Genomic DNA, 19,453 nt, shown 5'->3' with positions numbered 1-19,453 from the left:
GGTTGCATGCACCTACAGCTCTAAAACTATGTATTTGTTGGAACAGGGCACCGATGACTACACTTAATCAGCAGCAAGCGGTCCCCGGGGGTACTAAGGTTGACACGGCCAGCAAGAAGTCGGCTGTCCGTCCGTCCAGCCACCCACCCCGCTCCATGGTACGGGCTGGTCTACTTGATAGCAAGTGAGATGTGAGAACTGGCCCCTGCAACCGCTCCGGCACGCTAACTCACGCCTTACTGGGGCCACCCGCGGCCTTCTGAGGCCGCCGCCCGACGGGGGGACGGGGAAGGGGAGGGAGGGAGGGAGAGGAGGAGCGAGGCGGGCCGAGCCTAGCCAGCCCGCCGCCGCCGCCGTCTGTGACGCGATCCGCAGGCGTCGCTCTGCGGCGCAGCGGCCCCGGCCGTGGCCCGGCGCGTCCTGACCCGCGGTGACCGTACGGGCCGCCCCGCGCTCCGCCCCTGCGCCGCGGCGGCGGCCCCGCGCGGCACCATGCGGTGTCCGTGCCGCCCGCTCGCCGCCTGAGGGAGGGAGCGAGCCGCCGCCACGCGTGCCTCCCGCACCGGCCCTGCCCCATGGCTTCCCCGGCGGCGGCGGGGCCCGGCGCCGCGCTGCCCCCGGGCGCGGCGCGGCGCGACTTCTACTGGCTGCGCTCCTTCATCGCCGGAGGTGGGTGCCCCGGGGCCGACCCTCGCCCGGCGGCGTGCAGGGCCCGGGCTCTGCGGGCTGCGAGGGGCGGGAGGGCGGGCGTTGCCAGACGAGAGCAGGGGAGCTGAGCCGCGAGAGGTTGCGGAGGCGGCGCGGCGGAGGTCGCTTCCGTGTCAGTATCCCCGGTACAACTGCTGTTGGGGCTGCTGTCATCTGCGGAAGCTGCGGGCTCTCGTCTTCCTTTCTGCTCTCCGTTTTTCCCCAGTCGGCTACTGCAGGCAACTTGGTACATGCAAGTGGCTCGAACATCTGTGACAACCAGCGCAGAGTTCCGGGTAGTCCTCTATTTAAGTGTTCAAAGAGCCCCGGTCCTCGTTAGGGTAATCGGGGGCGGCGAGTGGGTTGTCCGTGTCCCGAAACTCTTGCCACTGCTGTTGCAAGGATGAAGGAGGTGTAAGGCAGGGGCAGCCTAGCAAACATAACCCACGTTATTCGCCTCTGAGAGAAAAAGCCTATTTATTCTTCCTTCGGGTGTTGTCCCAGCTCTCTATTTTGCGAGAGGGTAAGAAGACGTTTAAAGTTCTCACGTTGTGCAGCACTGGCTATTGGATCTCCTGTCTAGAGTTGTGCAGGGTACACGGCAGACACGTAGCCTGCTTCTCTGAGGAGAGTGGCCAGGGCCCTTTTTCCCAGAAGAGAAGGAAGAAGGAGCACAGAAAACTCTTCTGTGAAAGCTTCAGCAGCTCAGAGATGATGGCCTCGGGTTTTTGTAATCAGGAAAAGTAGTTTATACGTTTCATTAAGGCTTTAAGGGTCTTGTATAACACTTCTAATGGAGGCTGTTTACTCATCATTGAGGCTTTTTCCAGTTCCTAATCTGAGTCTGTCCTCCCCAGTTCCATTTAAAAATACATTAGAAAAGTCTCTTATCTATCTACTGATGTGAAGAACTTTTGGATTCAATCACTTTTCTGTTTCTCCTCTTGGAAAGGTGTTGCAGGCTGTTGTGCCAAAACAACTACTGCACCATTGGATCGAGTGAAGATTCTGCTGCAAGCTCATAACCACCATTACAAGCATCTGGGTAAGACGGCTGCTGCATGTCTGATTTTGGGTTTTAAATGCGGTGTGCATGGTGATGTGGCTGATATCAAAGGTGCTGATCAGACAGAAGGTTGAATCTGTCTGATTGATCTCTGTGCCATGTTTTGTTAGTCTTTAGAAAGAAAAACATGGCCCTGTGCCAGAGTTGGGGTTTTGGTTGATGCGTTAGTGGTTGAGGTGTCAGAGCAATCCTCAATAAGGCACATAGTTAGGCTTGATCTTCCCCTTACTGAAGCCATCAGAAGATTGATGATCACAGCTTGGATCATTTATGTAAAAACTAGCATGGCTGATGTGTGCTCAGCAGGACTGGGGAAGCGATTGTACCCCTGTACTTGGCAACAGTGAGGCTGCATCTTGAATATTGTGTTCTGTTTTGGGCCTCACACTACAAGGACACTGAGGTGCTGGAGCATGTCCAGAGACAGGCAACAAAGAACAAGTCTGATGAGGAGAGACTGAGGGAGCTGCCAGTGTTCAGTGAGGAGGAGAGGAGGCTGGGAGGAAACATCATCACTCTCTACCTGAAAGGAGGTTGTAGCGAGGTGGTGATCAGTCTTTTCTCCCAAGTAACAAGTGATAGGACAAGAGGAAACAGCCTCAAGTTGCACCAGGGGAGGTTTAGATTGGAGATTAGGAAAAACTTCTTCACTGAAAAGGTTGATAAACCCTGGAGTAGGCTGCCCAGGGAGGTGGTGGAGTCACCATCCCTAGGAGTTATTAAAAGATGTATAGGTGAGGTGCTGAGTGACATAATTTAGTGGTGGGCTTGAGGTTAGTGGTTGGACTTGATGATCTTAAAAGTCTTTTCCAACTGAAATAACTCTGTGGTTCTATGAAAGTTGAAATATTTGGTTTGACTGATATTTTATTATCATTCAAGTCCCAAAATTAGCAAGTAAAATCTTATTTTCCTCCCTATTTTGAGTGTTAGATGTGGTGCTAATTATTTGAAATGTATCTGATCTGAATGCATGTCCTGGTTACACGTGAGCAAAAAAGAAAATTATGTGGATGAGATACCCATAATTGCAGATATGATGGATTAGTTCATCAAGTCCTCCCTCACTAAATGTTTTTACTGCCTCTGCTCTGTGGAGTTCATGCCAGGTGAATCTCAGGGCATGTGTTTTAAGAAATGAAAACAGGAGAGAAATTGTGATCATGATGTAAGTACTTTCAGAGGCCTGTAATAAACCTGACATATTACAAATACATGTAATATTCTATTTTTAGGACCTCTGAAATGATTACTTATTTTATTTAAACTTCAAATGAAAGTTTGTAAATGACCGTGTTTTCTGCCTTTTTCATGTTCAGCTCTTAGATTTATTAAGTAGTTGTATGTGATTTAAAACTGTTTAACTGTTACAGTTTATTCCTTTAAAATATTAAAAAGTCATTTGATAGCAATTGTTATTAACTAATATGTTTATAATAAAACTGTAGGTTCTGCCCAGACTTTATGTGATTTTGCATTATTTCCCCCCTATTAAAAGGGAATAGGATTGTTTCTTGTTGCAACAGCTCTTGAGGCAGGAAGCGTGAGGTGTTTTAAGTTGTAAGTAATGAGAGTCTTGTTTACTTCATTTCCTCACTGATGGCATTTAAACTGTAATTTAGCATGTAGCAGTAGTAGATTTTTTGCCCATGGTTTCAGATTTTGAAGTATTTATTTATTTATTTTGAGATGACCGATTTGCAAGTGAACCAGTTTCCTTCCTTCCTTTCTTCCCTTGCTAGTATTAACTTCTGTGGGTGGACAGTCTCATCCGCAGTAGATTTGCTCACAGTCCAAGTCCAGGCAAGTCATGGGGCTTGAGTGCATGAATTCAGAAAGAGGCTCACTGAGTCTGGGAGGTGATAAAACTTGACCTTAAGCCTTCTCCTCCTGGCAGTGTTTGGGCATTGAAAGTGGATTTTCTGCTCTCCGTAGTTATATGAACAACACGATCTGGCTGTAGTTCTAGGCATACTTCATTGTTAACGATATTTGCTTAGGGTTTGGTTTTTGTTTTTTTTTTTTTGTTCCTCACACTGATGTAATTGTTAAATACCTCTTTTTGTATCGCTGGCAGGAGTGTTTTCTACATTGTGTGCTGTCCCCAAAAAGGAAGGTTACCTTGGGCTGTATAAAGGAAATGGAGCAATGATGATTAGAATCTTTCCATATGGCGCAATTCAGTTTATGGCATTTGACCAATATAAAAAGGTAGTTGAATTTATTTTGTTTTCCTTTTTTTAGTCTGCCTACTGCCTACAATGAAAACATATTCTTTTATTTAATTAAAAGCTAACACTGAAACTTTTGTGTTATTAATTAGCTGCATGTCTTTTCTAAGTTTACTTAATTTTTTTCTGAATCTTACCCATTAAAAATGCTGAGACAACAGTGAAACTTTTTACAGTGTTGCTTTAGGAAAAAAATTCCCGCCAATATTTGTACCTTAGTGTAGTTAAGAATAATACTTTTTTTTTTTTTAATGAAAGAAAAAAGTAATCTCAAGTCATCTGCTATTTGGATTACTCTAAGGCAGCCCTTTGTGGATAATGTAGGTTTAAAATAATCTGGAAGAGAAAATGCTCATTTCAGGGCCCCAGAAGATTTGTATATTCCTTTCTGTTCCCATGCATTTACTTTTCATAATAAATACATAATAAATCACTACAATGTCTTTTGAAGATCAGGTGAACATGTTTATAAACATATGTGGTGAAAAATACCATTTTACTGTTAGGATGACCCTGTGTTTGAAAGGTGTAAATTGCATGATCTCTACTAAAGACAATGTTTTTGATTGAAATTGGTTCCTTTCCTCAGAGCAAATTTCAGAAGGCTCATTCAAAGAAGCAACTGTAATGAATTGTGCTTGTTCTTTTTTTTTTTTTGTGGTGTAATCATAAAAGCTGCTGATCTGTGCTTGTGTTGTGTTGAATAAAAGACTGCATGCCGTGCTTTGTAATTAAATGATTTATGAATCTGCAAAAGAATCCAGTTAGCATCATAGCACTTCTTTTTATCTACCTATCGACAACAAACTTCCAAGATGTTTTGCAGGAATGTGTGCAAGGAAGAAAACCCAACTCTTAAAGAAGGGATATATGTAATTATCTATTTTGTAGCAGCAACCATACTGCTTAAGTATTCTTAGTTATTTGATAAAAGCCTAGAAACTAACTTCTAACTTCCTTCCAGGACATAATATAACTTAGCAAGTTCTTGCTCTCAAATATTTGTCCAATTTCTCTCCCTATTTTATAAATAAAAATACATTCATAGGAGTAAGTTTCATATGCCATGTGTGGAAGAAAAATTTAGTCTTCTCGAATATGTCACTTTTCAAACTTTGCTCGGTGTCCTTTGCTCTGTCATGCAACAGGGAGACCACTTGGTTTGCCTTGTTTGATACACATTTAAGATAACTGAACAATCAATTAATCTAGTTTATAAAGTAAACAGTAAAAGTATTTTCAGCTAATTCTGTCTTGCTAGTAGAATATGGGCACTTACATTTTTGTTAAGCAATTTGTACTGTGGGCAGAGTTAAAAAATTTCTTTTAACAGCAATTAAGTGCTCTGGTTTGAATTTGTACTGTTGTAAACTTCTTGGAAACAGCTACAGAGTCTGCATTACTGTGCTAATAAACCTTGTAATGTACTTCCTGGTATTTTCTGATATACGACTCTTGTAAATGTTTGGTATTTTGTAGGTAATAAAGAAGCAGCTTGGGATTTCAGGGCATGTGCATAGATTAATGGCTGGATCCATGGCAGGTACAGTTTTGTACTTTGATTTCAGTTATGTCTTTTGCTGAAAAGTTAATATTTGTTTTGAGGATGATTTGCTGTGTTTTTAGGTCAAACTGTTGCAAATTTGTGTTAGGCAAAAATACTAGTAAATGGTTAATGTAACATAGTTGCCTAATTGAAAATTGTTTATCTAATAGTATTGTTTAAAATATATCTGTTCAAGCATTGAATTCTGTGCTATGTTGTAAAGTGCAATTTTTATAGTGTTCATTATGGCTTTTTAAAAAATGAAAAATCCAGTGTCATCAAGATGAAGTGTAAAGGTTCAGGTTTTAGTAGAATAGGCTGATCTGCCTATTTGCCTTTGCTACTAGGTTGAATGTAATCCAGAGAAAGAGAAAACTACAGCGCCTTAAATGGGAGGAATCTTTGGATTTGCCAAAAGTTTCTATACTTTTCAATCTCCAATGCAGAATTGTTACAATACTCCTTAGATTGTACATAGGAATGTTACAAACTATCATTTGTCAAATAGTGCAATAGTAGAAAAACCCATTTCCAAATTGCCGGTATTTAGTATGATTATACATTTCTGTTTTCCTCTTGCTAATCATTCAGACAAAAGTAGCTAAGAAAAACAGGGAAAGGTAAGTAATAGTGGACTGATTTTTTTAATTGAGGTGGTTCTTTATGAACTTTTATTTTTTAAAATAGGCTTAATACTGTTTGGAGAGAATCCTTTAAGAGTTACAGGACTAGTTAATATTTAGTTCATTTTGGAATGACAGTATTGGGGTTTGTTAATACTACTTTCAGTTAACCTAGAAAGACCTCATGAAACTGACTTTGCTTGTCACCAGAGAAAACGGGAAGAGGATGAAATGAAGCAATTCAAAGATCCTAAAAACTAGCAATAACTATTTGTCAAGGTATTCTTCTGGAACTTGGCTGGCTTTCCCCCAAAAGCTCGTTATTAGGTTTTTCAGGAGACTTGTGAGAGACCTGGAACCTGGCTTGTGAGGCACTGTGGAAACACTGAATAATGGGCTTAAGTCTGTCAGTGTTGGACATGCTGGAATTCTTTGCACAGATAAATTGATAGCATCTTGCACCGTTTTAAGCACCTTATTGGTTAATTCTGTTTTGTGTGGTTAGAGTAACAGAAAAAAAATAATATACAGTACTAACTGGAAACCACGATCAAATGAAATGCTTTGTGTAGTGCATTTATGTACAATGGACTCAATAGTTTGGTATTGAGAACCTCAAAACTGAGGAGATGAGCTAGATGTAGGTGTGCAGTGAAATGAATATAGCAGTCAATTAAAGTAATAGTATCACATGTGAGTGTCTTACTATTTGTTTACTAGGTGGCATTAACTCCTTTTTGAAATATTCATTAAATAAATAAGAGGAAAGGGTCTATATTGAGTGTGCCAAGAAGGCAGAGAGGAGGAAGACCCCATTAAAGAGAGTGTAGAGTTTGAAGTCTAATGCAGAACTTCTCTAGATTTGCAAATAAATTAAGAAAATACTTTTAAAAGTAATTGGCAATTCTTGCTTTAACTCCTGAGTCTTTTGATGGCTCCAATATTATTAGTATGTTTATCCAAGTTTTAACGACTAAAGGAGATGGTGTGGTACATGCACCTGGTATTGGTGGAGAGGGATTTTCACAGTTGTGTGGAACCTAATATTACCGCATTTGAAAATGCATAACCCTTGTTTCCCTTTTCTTTTTGTACTCTCTACACCATCTAGCCACACAGCTGTCTGCTTTCCCTTCTGTGTTGTGCTAGTGATACTTGAATCTTGCTTATGTCAGTGTTTCCAACATTAATAGCAGTCAACAGACCCGAATCAGCTTCTGAGAAGTGTGAAACATTTGAGTATATTCTGTAACTGGTAAACAGGATTAAAAGCATATCCACAGGGAAAAAAACTAGGCAGTGAGGATGGGGGCAGTGGAGTGAGAGGGAAAAAACCCTGCTATTGTAATGCATGTATTTAAGGAGGGCAAGTTAAAGTTACTGTGGAGACTTTAACTCTGAATTTCCTGAGCTTTGTGTGATTCAAATTGAAGCTGTAACACCTCATTAACAGATAAATGGTGTATAACTTCTTTTAATGAAAAACAGAGCTGGGGAGAAGGTAGAGAAATCTTAGGGGTGAATGGGGTTTAGGAAGCAAAATGATCAAATAGTACCCGTATTACAGAATGATTTTGCAAATTAAATATTTGTTTAGTGTTCTAACTGAAAAAAATCCGAATTTAGACACAGAAATGTGTACTTCCTCCTCTGCACTTGATTTAAGTTAAAAATTAACTTGTCTTTTTAAATTGTTTAGAGTAAGCTAGATAGTTCCATGGGACTTAATATAGACAACATATTTTGTTTTTATCTTTTCACTTTTACTAAAAGTGATTGGAAGATAGTATTAATCTAGGAGGACATTGACTATCTCAATTTTAAACATTATGTAATGAACAGTTAGCTATTTGAGTCAACATTTTAAAAGATTCTGTGCTGTTTGTTTCTTCGTGTGCATCAGAAAGAAATAGAATGTAGAAATATTAGGACTTGATAATTAGGCAGTTCTGTAACCTGTCTGATAAATGTTCTTTGTCACCAGCTATTACTCTGTATGTATAGTTCCTGAAACTTTGTTTTATTTAGAAGAGGCCTCCTTGATAAATTAACTGTTAATGCTAGTTAAGGAGCATATCTTCTGCAGTTCAAGGTTGTGACTTGTGTTTATCACTTTTTCAACTGTATACCTCTGAATCACCTGGTAGTATTTAATTTTATCTATGCAGTTATTGATAAAGTACAAAGAACAGAAGACAATACAGAAATCACAAAAACTTGCATATCAGATAGGTTTTCAATATCTGATCTTTGGAAACATATTTCACTTGTTTTTTCTTGTTGCTCCAGATGGTTTCATATTTTTAGTTTCCAAGAAAGAAAAGTGCTGAGAATAGAGGAACAGTAGGGAAACTGGGAGACACAGATAAGTTGTTCTACAGAATGCCTATACGGCTGATCTTGTTAACTCCCAAAGCCTGGGAAGCAAACTAAGGGCAATCTAATTCTTGTGCTTCATTGATGCCAAGTCTCAGTAAAGGTCTGTGTAAGGGAGTACTTGCCCCTAAAGTTGGTCAAAGGTATTTGAGGATAGTATGGCAAGTGAAGAATAGTCTTTCCCCAACTTCCTTGTCTTCTGAGTCAGCATTTGCTCTGAAAAAGTCTGTTGTTCTTGAGGAAATGGTTCCTTCAAGGAAAGAGGAGCTGCATTGTCCTGTTATGATTATTTCAGGTCAGACACTGGAAATTGCAATATGTATTCATTGTTCAGATACTTCCAGTTCTGTCCTGTTTCACCAACCATGGGATAGATTTTTGGCTCAATTTTCATTATTTGGACTAGACTTTGCTCCCTCAAGACACTTAAGATACAGTCTGACTTCTGATAACTCGTAATATTTAGGGAGATAAGTAATTTTAAGTAACTTTGTTAAAACTGTCTGTCATTTCTTTCAGAAGAGTAGCGTCTCTCCTGAGCCCAAATGATCCCTTTTATGTACATTTTGCTTATGTGGACAGTGAACAGTATCATGCCTCTCCCAGTTGCTTGAAGAAAGCAAGCATATTTTCTGGCTGATGCTAGAAATCTCCTTTTTTCCAGGAATTTTTTTAAGTTTAAAAAAAATCCCATTAAAATCCTTGCTATATATGGTTTATTTCAGTTCCATCTGATTTATTTTTTTTTTCTTCAATTGTACTATTTTTGGACTGTGTTCACTAGTTATGCCTGGACCGAGCTCTTGGTTGGTCTGTCTGCTAGTTTTTGTTCAGGTGATGTCCCTGGATACATATTAGTCTATGATTGGACAGAGAAGGGAGGATACAGTTGTCTTGTTTTCTGAAGCAGGATGAATTTTCCTGTGAAATCTTCAGCTCTGTAAAAGTTTTTCCTAAATTGTATTTTTAAAAAAAATATCTTGAATTCATTTGTTTTACAATATTTCTGGACATCTCAGGCAATCCATTAAGAAATGGCTGTAATTTGAGGATTGCATTTAATAATATAGCTTAGTGGAAACAGTCCTAAAATTGCTTCGGTGTTCTGCAGCTTCCAACTTTTGAACCCTCTGGGTGAGGCAACATCAGAAATCAGATGTCTGGTTTTTTTTTTTTTTCAGAGTAATAATCCAGAATATCAGAAAGAGATATTTTTGTCTTAAAAATAAATTACTGGTAGGACACTCCATACTTTACTACTAGTACTACTAGATTTTACTCTCAATTGGCAGTTGACTACTGTCAGCTTTTTGGATAGCTCACTTAATGGTGTTATTTTTCTTTTGTTTTCCTCCCCATCTAATCCTGATATCTCCTGTCAGATAATTCAGCTTACTAAAGTTACTTATTTTTTTTTCTCCAGACATAAAAGTTATGAAGAGTTCCTTGGCTGGAGTGTGTTGCATTTGGATTTTGCTATTGCTTTGTTTTGGGTTTTTCCCCCCTCTCTGTTGTGGTTATATCTTGACCTTGTAGAAAGGAGGGAAACTGCTACACCTACAAAAAAGAGATATCATTAAGAGACAATTAAAATTTAAGTGGCAGTGGTAATTTCCTGCCAGCATAAAGTGTGCTTATGTACTGTAGAGCAAATTTTTGAGTGATATTCAGTTAAGTTGGAGCAGCTACTAGAAAATGCCAGCAATCATGAAGGCTTTTGCTTTCTTACTATCCTTTTCCCTGTATTTTTTTTTTTTTTAGTGATGGTGTGATACCACCAGAACATGACCTCTGTTTTTAGTAAACAGTTTTAACTACTCCCTCCAATTCATTTGTCACCAACTGAGTGGTTTATCTCAAAAACTATCATTAGGAAAGAATCTGTTATTCAGGTAACTATTAGAGGAGTTGTTCTGTTTAAAAATTTACAAGTTGGTCAGCATCTAATGAGTTTTGAAGCAGTTCATACCCGGATGAATCATAAGATGTAATATTTTTTTAATGTTACGTCTAGAAACAGCTTTTTTTGGTCAGAGTTTTAAAATGGAAGTGCTGTGTAACTAGAACTATTAAAAGACAGTAATTCAATGTAGTTAAGTACCCTTCATCAGTAGGATCCTGACTTTATCTTAAATATCATTACAGTATATTTATTATTTTCAGATGCAGTAGATACATGTGTCTATATCCAGTAATCACATAAAATTCTGACACAACCTTTTTGGAATTAAACATATAAATTTGGTGGGTGAGGTTTTTTTGCTGTTTTATTAAAAAAAATAAATAAATCAGTAGGATTAGGTTTTGTGGTTGCAATCCAGGAAAGTTGATGTACTAGACTAGCCTGATGCTTATGAGCCATGGACTTCAATGAGATTGCTCATGTGAATAGAGTTTGGCCCATAAAGCTTTGGAAAATCAAGGCCAGGGTATGCAGCTTCAGTGAACACCAAGTATTTACATAAATCCTTCATGAGTTGCTGAAGTTAGTGTTCCTATGTACTGATTATAAGTGACTTTGGTTTTTTTTAACAAAATAATTTGTATATCCTATTATATTCACTGCCACAGCCAGAAATTATAATTTTCAAAATAATCCTAGAATCAGATAAGGTGTAGGTGAGTTTTGTTTGCCTGTTTTGTTTTTGTTTTTAATAAAGGTATTACAGCAGTGATTTGTACTTACCCTCTTGATATGGTTAGAGTTCGTCTGGCGTTCCAAGTAAAAGGGGAACACAAGTACATGGGAATTATCCATGCATTCAAGATGATTTACACAAAGGTATTTTTTCTTTTAATCTTCAGTCCTGTCAAAGCACAATATGCTTTTTATAGAATGTTGCACTGCATTGAAAATAATGGCTTGGTGGAAAATAACATGACTTCATTGCGTGCACATTGATTTTTTTTTTAATGTAAAAAATAATCTGGATGCTTCTGTCTACTTAAGCTGCTAAGATGGAGCTAAGACTCACCTAAGTGGGAGGTCAAAAGCGGCAGTTGATCTTCTGCTTTTCAGGAAAAAGTAATAATGATACAAAAGAACTTGGGGAGGAGGGCTATGTATAATATGGAAATGTCTCCTAGATTATCATGCTGAATGTAGGTTTTTCACCTTCATTTTCACTTCTTGATCTCCTGTGAGGTCAGAGAGTTGTCCCCTCAAATCTTCAGGCAGAAGAAATGGAACTTCAGGTTAGCTTCTTGGTGCTAGATGATGCTAGTCAGATTGTTGTCATGTGCATATGTGTGAGCAGTCGTATCACTTTTCAAGACATTGCTTGTGTTTCTTGCCACAAATGTACTTGTATTTTTCTTTCAAAGGAAGGTGGTTTTAGTGGGTTCTACAGAGGGCTGATGCCAACTATTGTAGGAATGGCGCCATATGCAGGTAAGTTAAAGCCAGAATGTAGCAGTCCTTCAGCAGTTATGTGCCCTACTAAATTGACATAATATATCTACACACCTAGTTAATTAACTTCTGTTAAGATCAAGCACTCTGTTTTTTGCTGAATGGAGAGGACAATAGAAGCATTTGCTACTCTTCAGTCTTAATCTAGAATTGATCAATGTATGTTAAAGCATCTTCAATAAGCAAAGCCTAGCTTTTCTGAAACTTGAAGTTGAGAGGGAAGTACTGGTTCTTCTGCTTCCCAGTCTTCTCATAAGAAAGCATGTAGGACATTTCTCTCAGGTAGATCCATGAGAGCAGAACACTGTAGATGGAGACTTAGAGCCTCTGTATTGGCTCCATCTCCTGGTGGCTTTTATGTAAATATCTACACAAAAAAGTAGCAGTGGATTATGTGGGATGGAGGACACCAGAACTGCCCATCTGAACTACACTCACACTTAAAAGATGAGAGATTTCTTTAGTTAAAAAGATCTTAGGAGTTACTCTTAACAGCAATCCACTAATTTACACCCCACAGTCTAGCTTATTTAAAGTATTATTTTAATACTAATTGTAAACACTAATTCATTTGGGTAGAAGTTACTGTAGAAGTTTTAAATATTGTTTGTCTATTTCTGCATGAGAAAAACTTCCAAAAGAATTGGCAAATAGTTTGATTTTATAATTGCAGCTTTTTGTTTATTATAATAATGCATCAAGAAACAGTTTGCTTTTTTATGAAAGTACATAACATTAAATTTCCTTTTAGGTTTTTCATTTTTTACCTTTGGTACCTTAAAGAGCATTGGACTTGCTCAAGCACCTAACTTGCTTGGACGGCCTTCATTAGATAATCCTGATGTCTTAGTTCTGAAAACACATGTAAATCTGCTGTGTGGTGGCATGGCTGGAGCAATAGCTCAGACGATATCGTAAGTTTGGGTATTGTTTTCTTTTGCTTTTTTTCCTATATAGACGTGCATTCTAAAAACCTTTAATCTGAGAATATGATTTTATGTAAGTCTAGTTATTAGTAAAGTTTTAAACTCAGGTTAATTAGACACTGGAAATCAGTTATTTTCTCTGTTGTTTCATTTACTAAATATCTGTTTAATCTTCAGGAACTTGTATATGCATTGAGTCGAGTAAACAAATTCAGACAAGTCTCCTAAAACTCAGTTGGGATCTTGTTTAGTAAACTAAGAAATTTTGACCATGAACCTAACTTACAGAATTGTATTATTCCAATTTATTTTCAAAATAGTATAACTTACGAAGCCGTGAAACATGCAAAAAATTATTGAAAAAGGGTCTTAGCTATTTAATTTGGCTTTACTTTTTTTTTTGTTTTACTTTGCCTGCTTTTTCTACTTTCTTGCTCTCCTTGTCATATTTTATTTTGTCCACAAAATAAAGCAATTTAATGGACTTACATGGCATCAGTTTTTCACCAAATCACTGAATTACAAATGTCTTTTTCTATTAGAATCATAGAAAGGTAGGGGTTGGAAAGGGACCTTTAGAGATCATCTAGTGCAACATCCTTAAACTGTTAATTTTATTTTTGATTCATTCAGTCTTCTCCCTCCAGCGTTTTACAGACTGTTTTATACTCTCATTTGATCTGCCTCTGTCTTCCTTACTTGTGCCAAATGGAATCTATTCAGAGATGTGATTTGCTGCTTTTGGTTGTATATGGAAAATCTCCCTTTTTGAATAACTTTCAGCTTTGTTGAGAATCTGAGCCAGATTCCTGACTTGCTGAAAAGAGAGTTGGAGGCTGCACATGGACTTCTTTGTATTATTTTTTTTAAAACAATATTCACATAGTCATCACACATCTGGTTCAAATATCTCCTCTGTAGATATCCCCTTGATGTAACTCGTAGGCGAATGCAGTTAGGAGCTGTTCTCCCAGACTCTGAAAAGTGCCTGTAAGTATTTTCCTTTCATCCTTAGTAACTGTATTCTTAGATGTGTGAAAACACGGAGCAAAGTTAAATTCTTATTTTTTTAAGCTTAAAAAACAAAACAAAACAAAACAAAAGCCCTCTTTAAACCACTATATTGTTGATTTCTACATTCTTGTAATGAGTAAGTTTCCACATAGACAAAAGTTGTCACTAGCACTCATTAAAAAACCGGACTCTATCACATGAAAACAAATCACTGAAATCACAGTGGCACCTTTGTTAGTAATGCTGTGTTTGTATTTAGTGACATTTTTTTGTATTTTAAGTCAACTTCAGTTTAGTTGAGTTATTTAGTATCAGCAGGATCCCTTGGAGGGAGACTGCATATTTCTACTGAAGTGAAATGTTTCAAAGTGTTTTTTAACAGTGTAGAATCTGTCCTGTAAGGTGATTTTGTGTAATGTTGTTTTATTTGACCTTTCTTGCATTTACAGTAATGTCCCACACCTAGTTAGGGTTCCTCCAGTAGAAGTGGAAGTACCATACTGTCCTTAAAATCGTAATATTAAGTCAGCTCTCATCTTGAAAAACTTTTCAAATTACCAGTTGCCTCAGTAAAATTCAATTCCAGAACATTTTCATCATGGATCCTTTCTATCTTGTGGAATTGTCTGAATCCAGCGTGATTCTGTGTGAACCTCCTGCATGGCAAATTGGATCTTGCTAACAGTAATCTGTTCTTGTGACCTTTCAGGAACAACCTAGATCTTGTTTACTGTTAAAGTTGCTGTTATTTTTTCCTTGACAGTTTTAAAGTTTTTGGGTTTTGATACTGGGTTTGGTTGTGGGGTTTTTTTTTTTGTACTTTTAAAGACATTAGGTTTCCCAATTTAACAATACTGTTGTGATCATGTTTGGAGAGAGCTGTGCCTTGAAGCAGAGCAGACATATATGTTTTTAGAGGATGGGAGGATAAAACAAGAAGGAAATATTGAAGTTTTGAGACATATGGAGGATCTTCTCCAAGAGCAATGTCTTTTATAGCTTGGAAATACTGAATACCTTACAGATTTTTACATCACTTTGCATTTAGTTAATTTGCTTAGTTTCAATGTAAGTATGTGAGGAAAATTGTTCTCCTTCCATATACACTGCAACTTCTGCTTTTAATAAGGTCAAATACTATATACTTAACAAATTCTAGCATTTCTCTTTAGAGAGAAAATACTAGGTGTTTGCTATGGTGGAGGAAGCGGGACACATGAAAGATGTAGAATACAGAGCTGAACATAAATTTTATATGCAGAATTTTAGAAGGACACGTAGTAGAGTGCTCAAACAGAATGACAAACAAGCCTAAATACCTTCAACGCAAGAAGTATGTGCTACATTGGGCAAATTATGTCTCTGTTACTCTGTATTACATTTGTAGGAACTGATGCTTTTGAACTGCTTGCTAGATGGGCAACAGAATATGCGTAGCCACTCTAGTGTAGAATGTCTTTATATGCTTTTAGGGCAGGTGTTTTCAGATGGAAAGTCCTTTAGAGGGGATTGCACTGTCTTATTTTCAGTTCCCAACCCCTGTGCCCAAATTCCCTGCAGAAGCTCAGACTATTGAGTCATGAAAAGACTGTAATGTTTTGCTATATAGAGTCTCATGAGTTTTTCTTTGTTCTTGTAAGAACTGAGTAATACGGGAGCTTTGTATTTAAAGAAAGTTATTTTGACTGTAGAATATATGTATACAATAATGATCTGAGTTCTTATTTTTCCAGTACAATGGTGCAGACACTGAAATACGTCTATCAACAACATGGAATACGAAGGGGATTATATCGCGGTTTATCTCTAAATTATATTCGTTGTATTCCTTCCCAGGCTGTGGCTTTTACCACTTATGAACTTATGAAACAATTCTTGCACCTCAACTGATTTTATTTTTTTAGAAGACTTTCATGTAAAACTACACTGTCACTTAAATTATATTAATAAGTTAATTATTTGAAGTTTCAAAAAAAGCCGTCTGTTATTATGGAACTGCTGGTGTCTGACATCTTTCTTTGCCAAAATGTGGTTAACTTCTTGGAGTCAAACCAGGAGACAGATCAAAATAAACATTAATCAGCTATAATTTTTTTTTTGCACTTGATCTTCTAGATTAGTGTTAAGAATTACACATTTAAAAAATTATATCTATATTTTATACAGGTTTCACGTTGTTACTTCTCTGGCTTTACGGTCATTCCTGGAGTTACACACAGTTAGTTATGTTGCTTTTTAAGCTAGTAGACATCTGTTCTTCCTTAAAAATGAAATTCAATAAACTGATTTGAACAAAATGCAATGATTTTCATATTCAGATACTTGCTAGCTGTGTAGAAGCTGAATTCACTAAACCACAACTTAAGCATCTTTTCATTCTGTTCTGTACAAGTTTTCTGTATGCAAGAACAATGCATGTATCTTTGGATTGATACATATGAGAATCTCTTCAACCATATCAATAAAAAATGACAACATGTAGACAAGATTAGAAATCTTGCAAGTTGGAAACTGTTTCCTTGGCATACATTCTATTCTGAAAAATGCTATATCTACACAAATAAAACCAGGAGAATTTTACAGAGACAAATGTTAGACAAGGTCTGCCTATGACAGTTAATACGGGCCTCATCTTACAAGATATTTCTGTACCTTTTCTGTGGAGCTCAAGTTCTCGGTTCAGTTTATTAAAGGCTGAGTATTTTATGTACTTTCCAGTACTAGCTCGTGTAAACACATTTGTCCCAACCTTAAAACGTTGTGACAAACAAGACTGCATGCTGCTGCACTTCCTTTTTTAGGCATATGGACCATATTCAACCTCTCGCACAAGAAAACAAAATGATGATTGTATTGGAGTCTGTAGATGTGTATCTGTACTGTTTCTGAAGTATGGTATACAGTAGACTATTATGTTTTCTCCCTCCTACAATTCCTTTTGTAGAGGGAATTATTTTACAGATTTGTTTGTACATGATTTACGTTGGTACACTTCATTTTACTCATTTGATTCAGGAAACAGTAAAGCATTTACTTCAAGCAATGTAAGTTATTTATTTATTGTAAATATTTTATCAGCATCTTTTAAGAATTGGAAATGGTTATGTTAAGATCATTTTGCTTGATTTTTGACAAATTGGACAAACTGCATTTTGAGTTATATCTTCAATACCAATTTTTGTGACTCGATTTTTTTTTTTTTCCAGTTTCTTAAAAGTATGTATTTCTTTGATATTTAACAGTGTAGCTATGGACAGAGAATGGGATGTATTTGAATTTATTTTATTAAAAATTTTGAACTAATGTCTGTGTGTGATTTGTATGTGTTACAGCCTGAAAGAATACAGGTTTCTGGAATTATCTGTACATTCTCTCTTGTAGGTAAATCTGCATAGTATTGTCATTCTTAATTAAGATGTAACAAATTTGCCTTCACTAAAGCAAAACTAACCAATATCATAGTGAATTTTTATTTTACAGTCCTTGCAGTAGAGCTAAATCCACTGTATTGAGAAAAAAAAAGTGACATTTTTCTTTCCTGTATTGTTTTACTGTGTGAGAAAATGAGCATAGAATCACAGAATGGTAGGGGTTGGAAAGGACCTTTAGAGATCATCTAGTCCAACCCCCCTGCAGAAGCAGATTTGCCTAGATCAGGTCGCATAGGAACATGTCCAGGTGGGTCTTGAAGACCTCCAAGGAAGGAGCCTCCACAGCTCTTCTGGGCAGCCTGTGCCAGGGCTCCCTCACCTAACAGTGAAATAGTTTTTTCTTATGTTTAAGTGGAACTTTTTGTGTTCCAGCTTCATCCCATTACCCCTTGTCCTGTTACTATCTACTATAACAAAAAGGGATGTCCCAACCTCCTGACACCCACCATTTAGATATCTATAAATGTTAATAAGATCACCCCTCAATCTCCTCCAGACTAAACAGCCCCAGTTCCCACAGCCTTTCCTCTTCTCAGATAGCTGTTCTTTGCCTTGTTACAATGTTAAGTATGTTTAGAGTTTTACATCTTAATTTTACTGAAAGTCATATATTTGAGGAACTCAAATAGGTTTTAGCTGTGTCATAAAAAGTTAAGCAGTTTTTATGCAGAATAAAGCATTGCTATGCCTTAATCACATACATTCTAATTATTTTTTTTCTGTTTATATTTTGAGGAATAATACTATTCTCATAACTAAAAGTTCAAACCAGTGAAGTAGTTCTTTTTGTGAAGAACTGGTTCTGGAGCCTTGGATACTATTTTAAAATTGTATTAAACTCACCTGTTTCCCATAGTCTGACATAAAAATAGGAAAGAATGGCTCACCATTTTAGGACTTGTTCAGGAGAGAGAGTTTTGTACAGGCTTATCCATGATATGTCTTCTAAATCTCAGTCTGAAGGGGGTTTGTTTCCAGTGATTAAACATTGTGTCTTTAAAATAAACCCCATACTTCATCTCTACATTCTTACCATTGGAAGTTTTTCTTGTAATAACCAAGGCATTTGTGTATGACCAATATTGCAGTTTCAGAGAACTTTCATGTGTTTGAATAATTTCTTTTTTATTTGGCTGTCTATTTCATTGCTAATAGTGTTCAGATGGTTTTTGTTGCATATTCAAATAAGCTGAGACCTCAAGGTGGACAAATTCTATTGACACTCTTCAAATTCCTCCCCTCCTTCCCCGAAAAAAGGAGCCTGCTAGGCGTTTCTTATAAGCTCTCCTCTATGTTTGAAACTCAGAATAATTATGTGTTTTCAACTGAAATGGTTAGGAAATAAAAGATCTCTGTGCTTGGTCCTTAACTGTTTTGTTTGGGTTTTTTTTCTTATTCTGTGCAATTAGTGTGAGTGTGCTCAGCTCAGAGATTGCTGTTTCGGTCATCTCAGTGACAGACTGTCCCTTGAGCATCCTCAGAGTGAGTCTCAGGAGGCTGGCCCTAGTAAGATTTCCTACACTCTAGCTCTCCTCTCCACTTCCATTGTCAGGATCCAACCTGTTCTCTTACCACAGTGCTAGCACAGTTGTATACTAAATCAGTTCAGGAAGTTGCTGCGTTCCTTGCAGCTAATTTATACCTATAAATTAGCATTTCCTATTTAACTGCACCTTTGGGTGCAGTTTGACATTTTGCCTAACCCAGGGTAGAGGGGCTAGATACCATGGTGCTCCCACTGATCTGATAAAAAAATTAACCCACCAAAAGAAACAAATTAATTTCATTGACATCACCTTACTATGGCTGGCCACTTACTAAATCTGATGTCAGGTAAATTTAAACTCAGATTTAGCTTTAGGAATAAACATACTACCTGGCGTGGCAGCAGGCAAGTATGTATTGTTGAGTCAGTTGCTGGAAAAGGTACAGCTGTAAGTTCCCCTCCTAGATTTCTCTGATTAAATATGTTGTGTAAAAAATGAGGGCATGTAAAACATATTAAGTGTTTGTAAGTATAGATAGATTATTCCCTGTTTGTCACAGGATTGTATGGGGAAAAAAAATCATTATCTTGTGTTGATAATTTTTTGACAAATTCCTATTTTTACAGTGTTCAAACTTGATGGAGAACACTGGTA

General features: G+C 37.5%; 1 protein-coding gene across 3 annotated transcripts; it reads left to right on the top strand.

The window, feature by feature from the left end:
- The first annotated feature begins 478 nt into the window (after window positions 1-478).
- SLC25A16 (solute carrier family 25 member 16) lies at window positions 479-17,132 on the top strand. 3 transcript variants are annotated; one of them, XM_062001492.1, is made up of 9 exons: window positions 479-669; window positions 1,640-1,732; window positions 3,831-3,964; window positions 5,464-5,527; window positions 11,190-11,311; window positions 11,854-11,920; window positions 12,693-12,855; window positions 13,789-13,857; window positions 15,615-17,132. In XM_062001492.1, exons 1-9 carry the CDS (start codon window positions 576-578, stop codon window positions 15,769-15,771), a joined length of 963 nt encoding a protein of 320 aa, XP_061857476.1. In that variant the 5' UTR covers window positions 479-575; the 3' UTR covers window positions 15,772-17,132. The 3 variants fall into 3 exon arrangements, with proteins under 3 accessions (XP_061857476.1, XP_061857479.1, XP_061857478.1); XM_062001495.1 differs by lacking the exon at window positions 479-669 and adding an exon at window positions 967-983 and having other exon boundaries at window positions 15,615-17,130; XM_062001494.1 differs by lacking the exon at window positions 479-669 and adding an exon at window positions 1,192-1,210 and having other exon boundaries at window positions 15,615-17,130.
- Window positions 17,133-19,453: the final 2,321 nt, after the last annotated feature.

This window comes from Colius striatus, chromosome 8 (assembly GCF_028858725.1).
Source record: "Colius striatus isolate bColStr4 chromosome 8, bColStr4.1.hap1, whole genome shotgun sequence".
NCBI classification, from domain to species: Eukaryota; Metazoa; Chordata; class Aves; order Coliiformes; family Coliidae; genus Colius; species Colius striatus.
The sequence above is the reverse complement of the archived record's forward strand: the minus strand, read 5'-3'. Positions and strand labels throughout refer to the sequence as shown.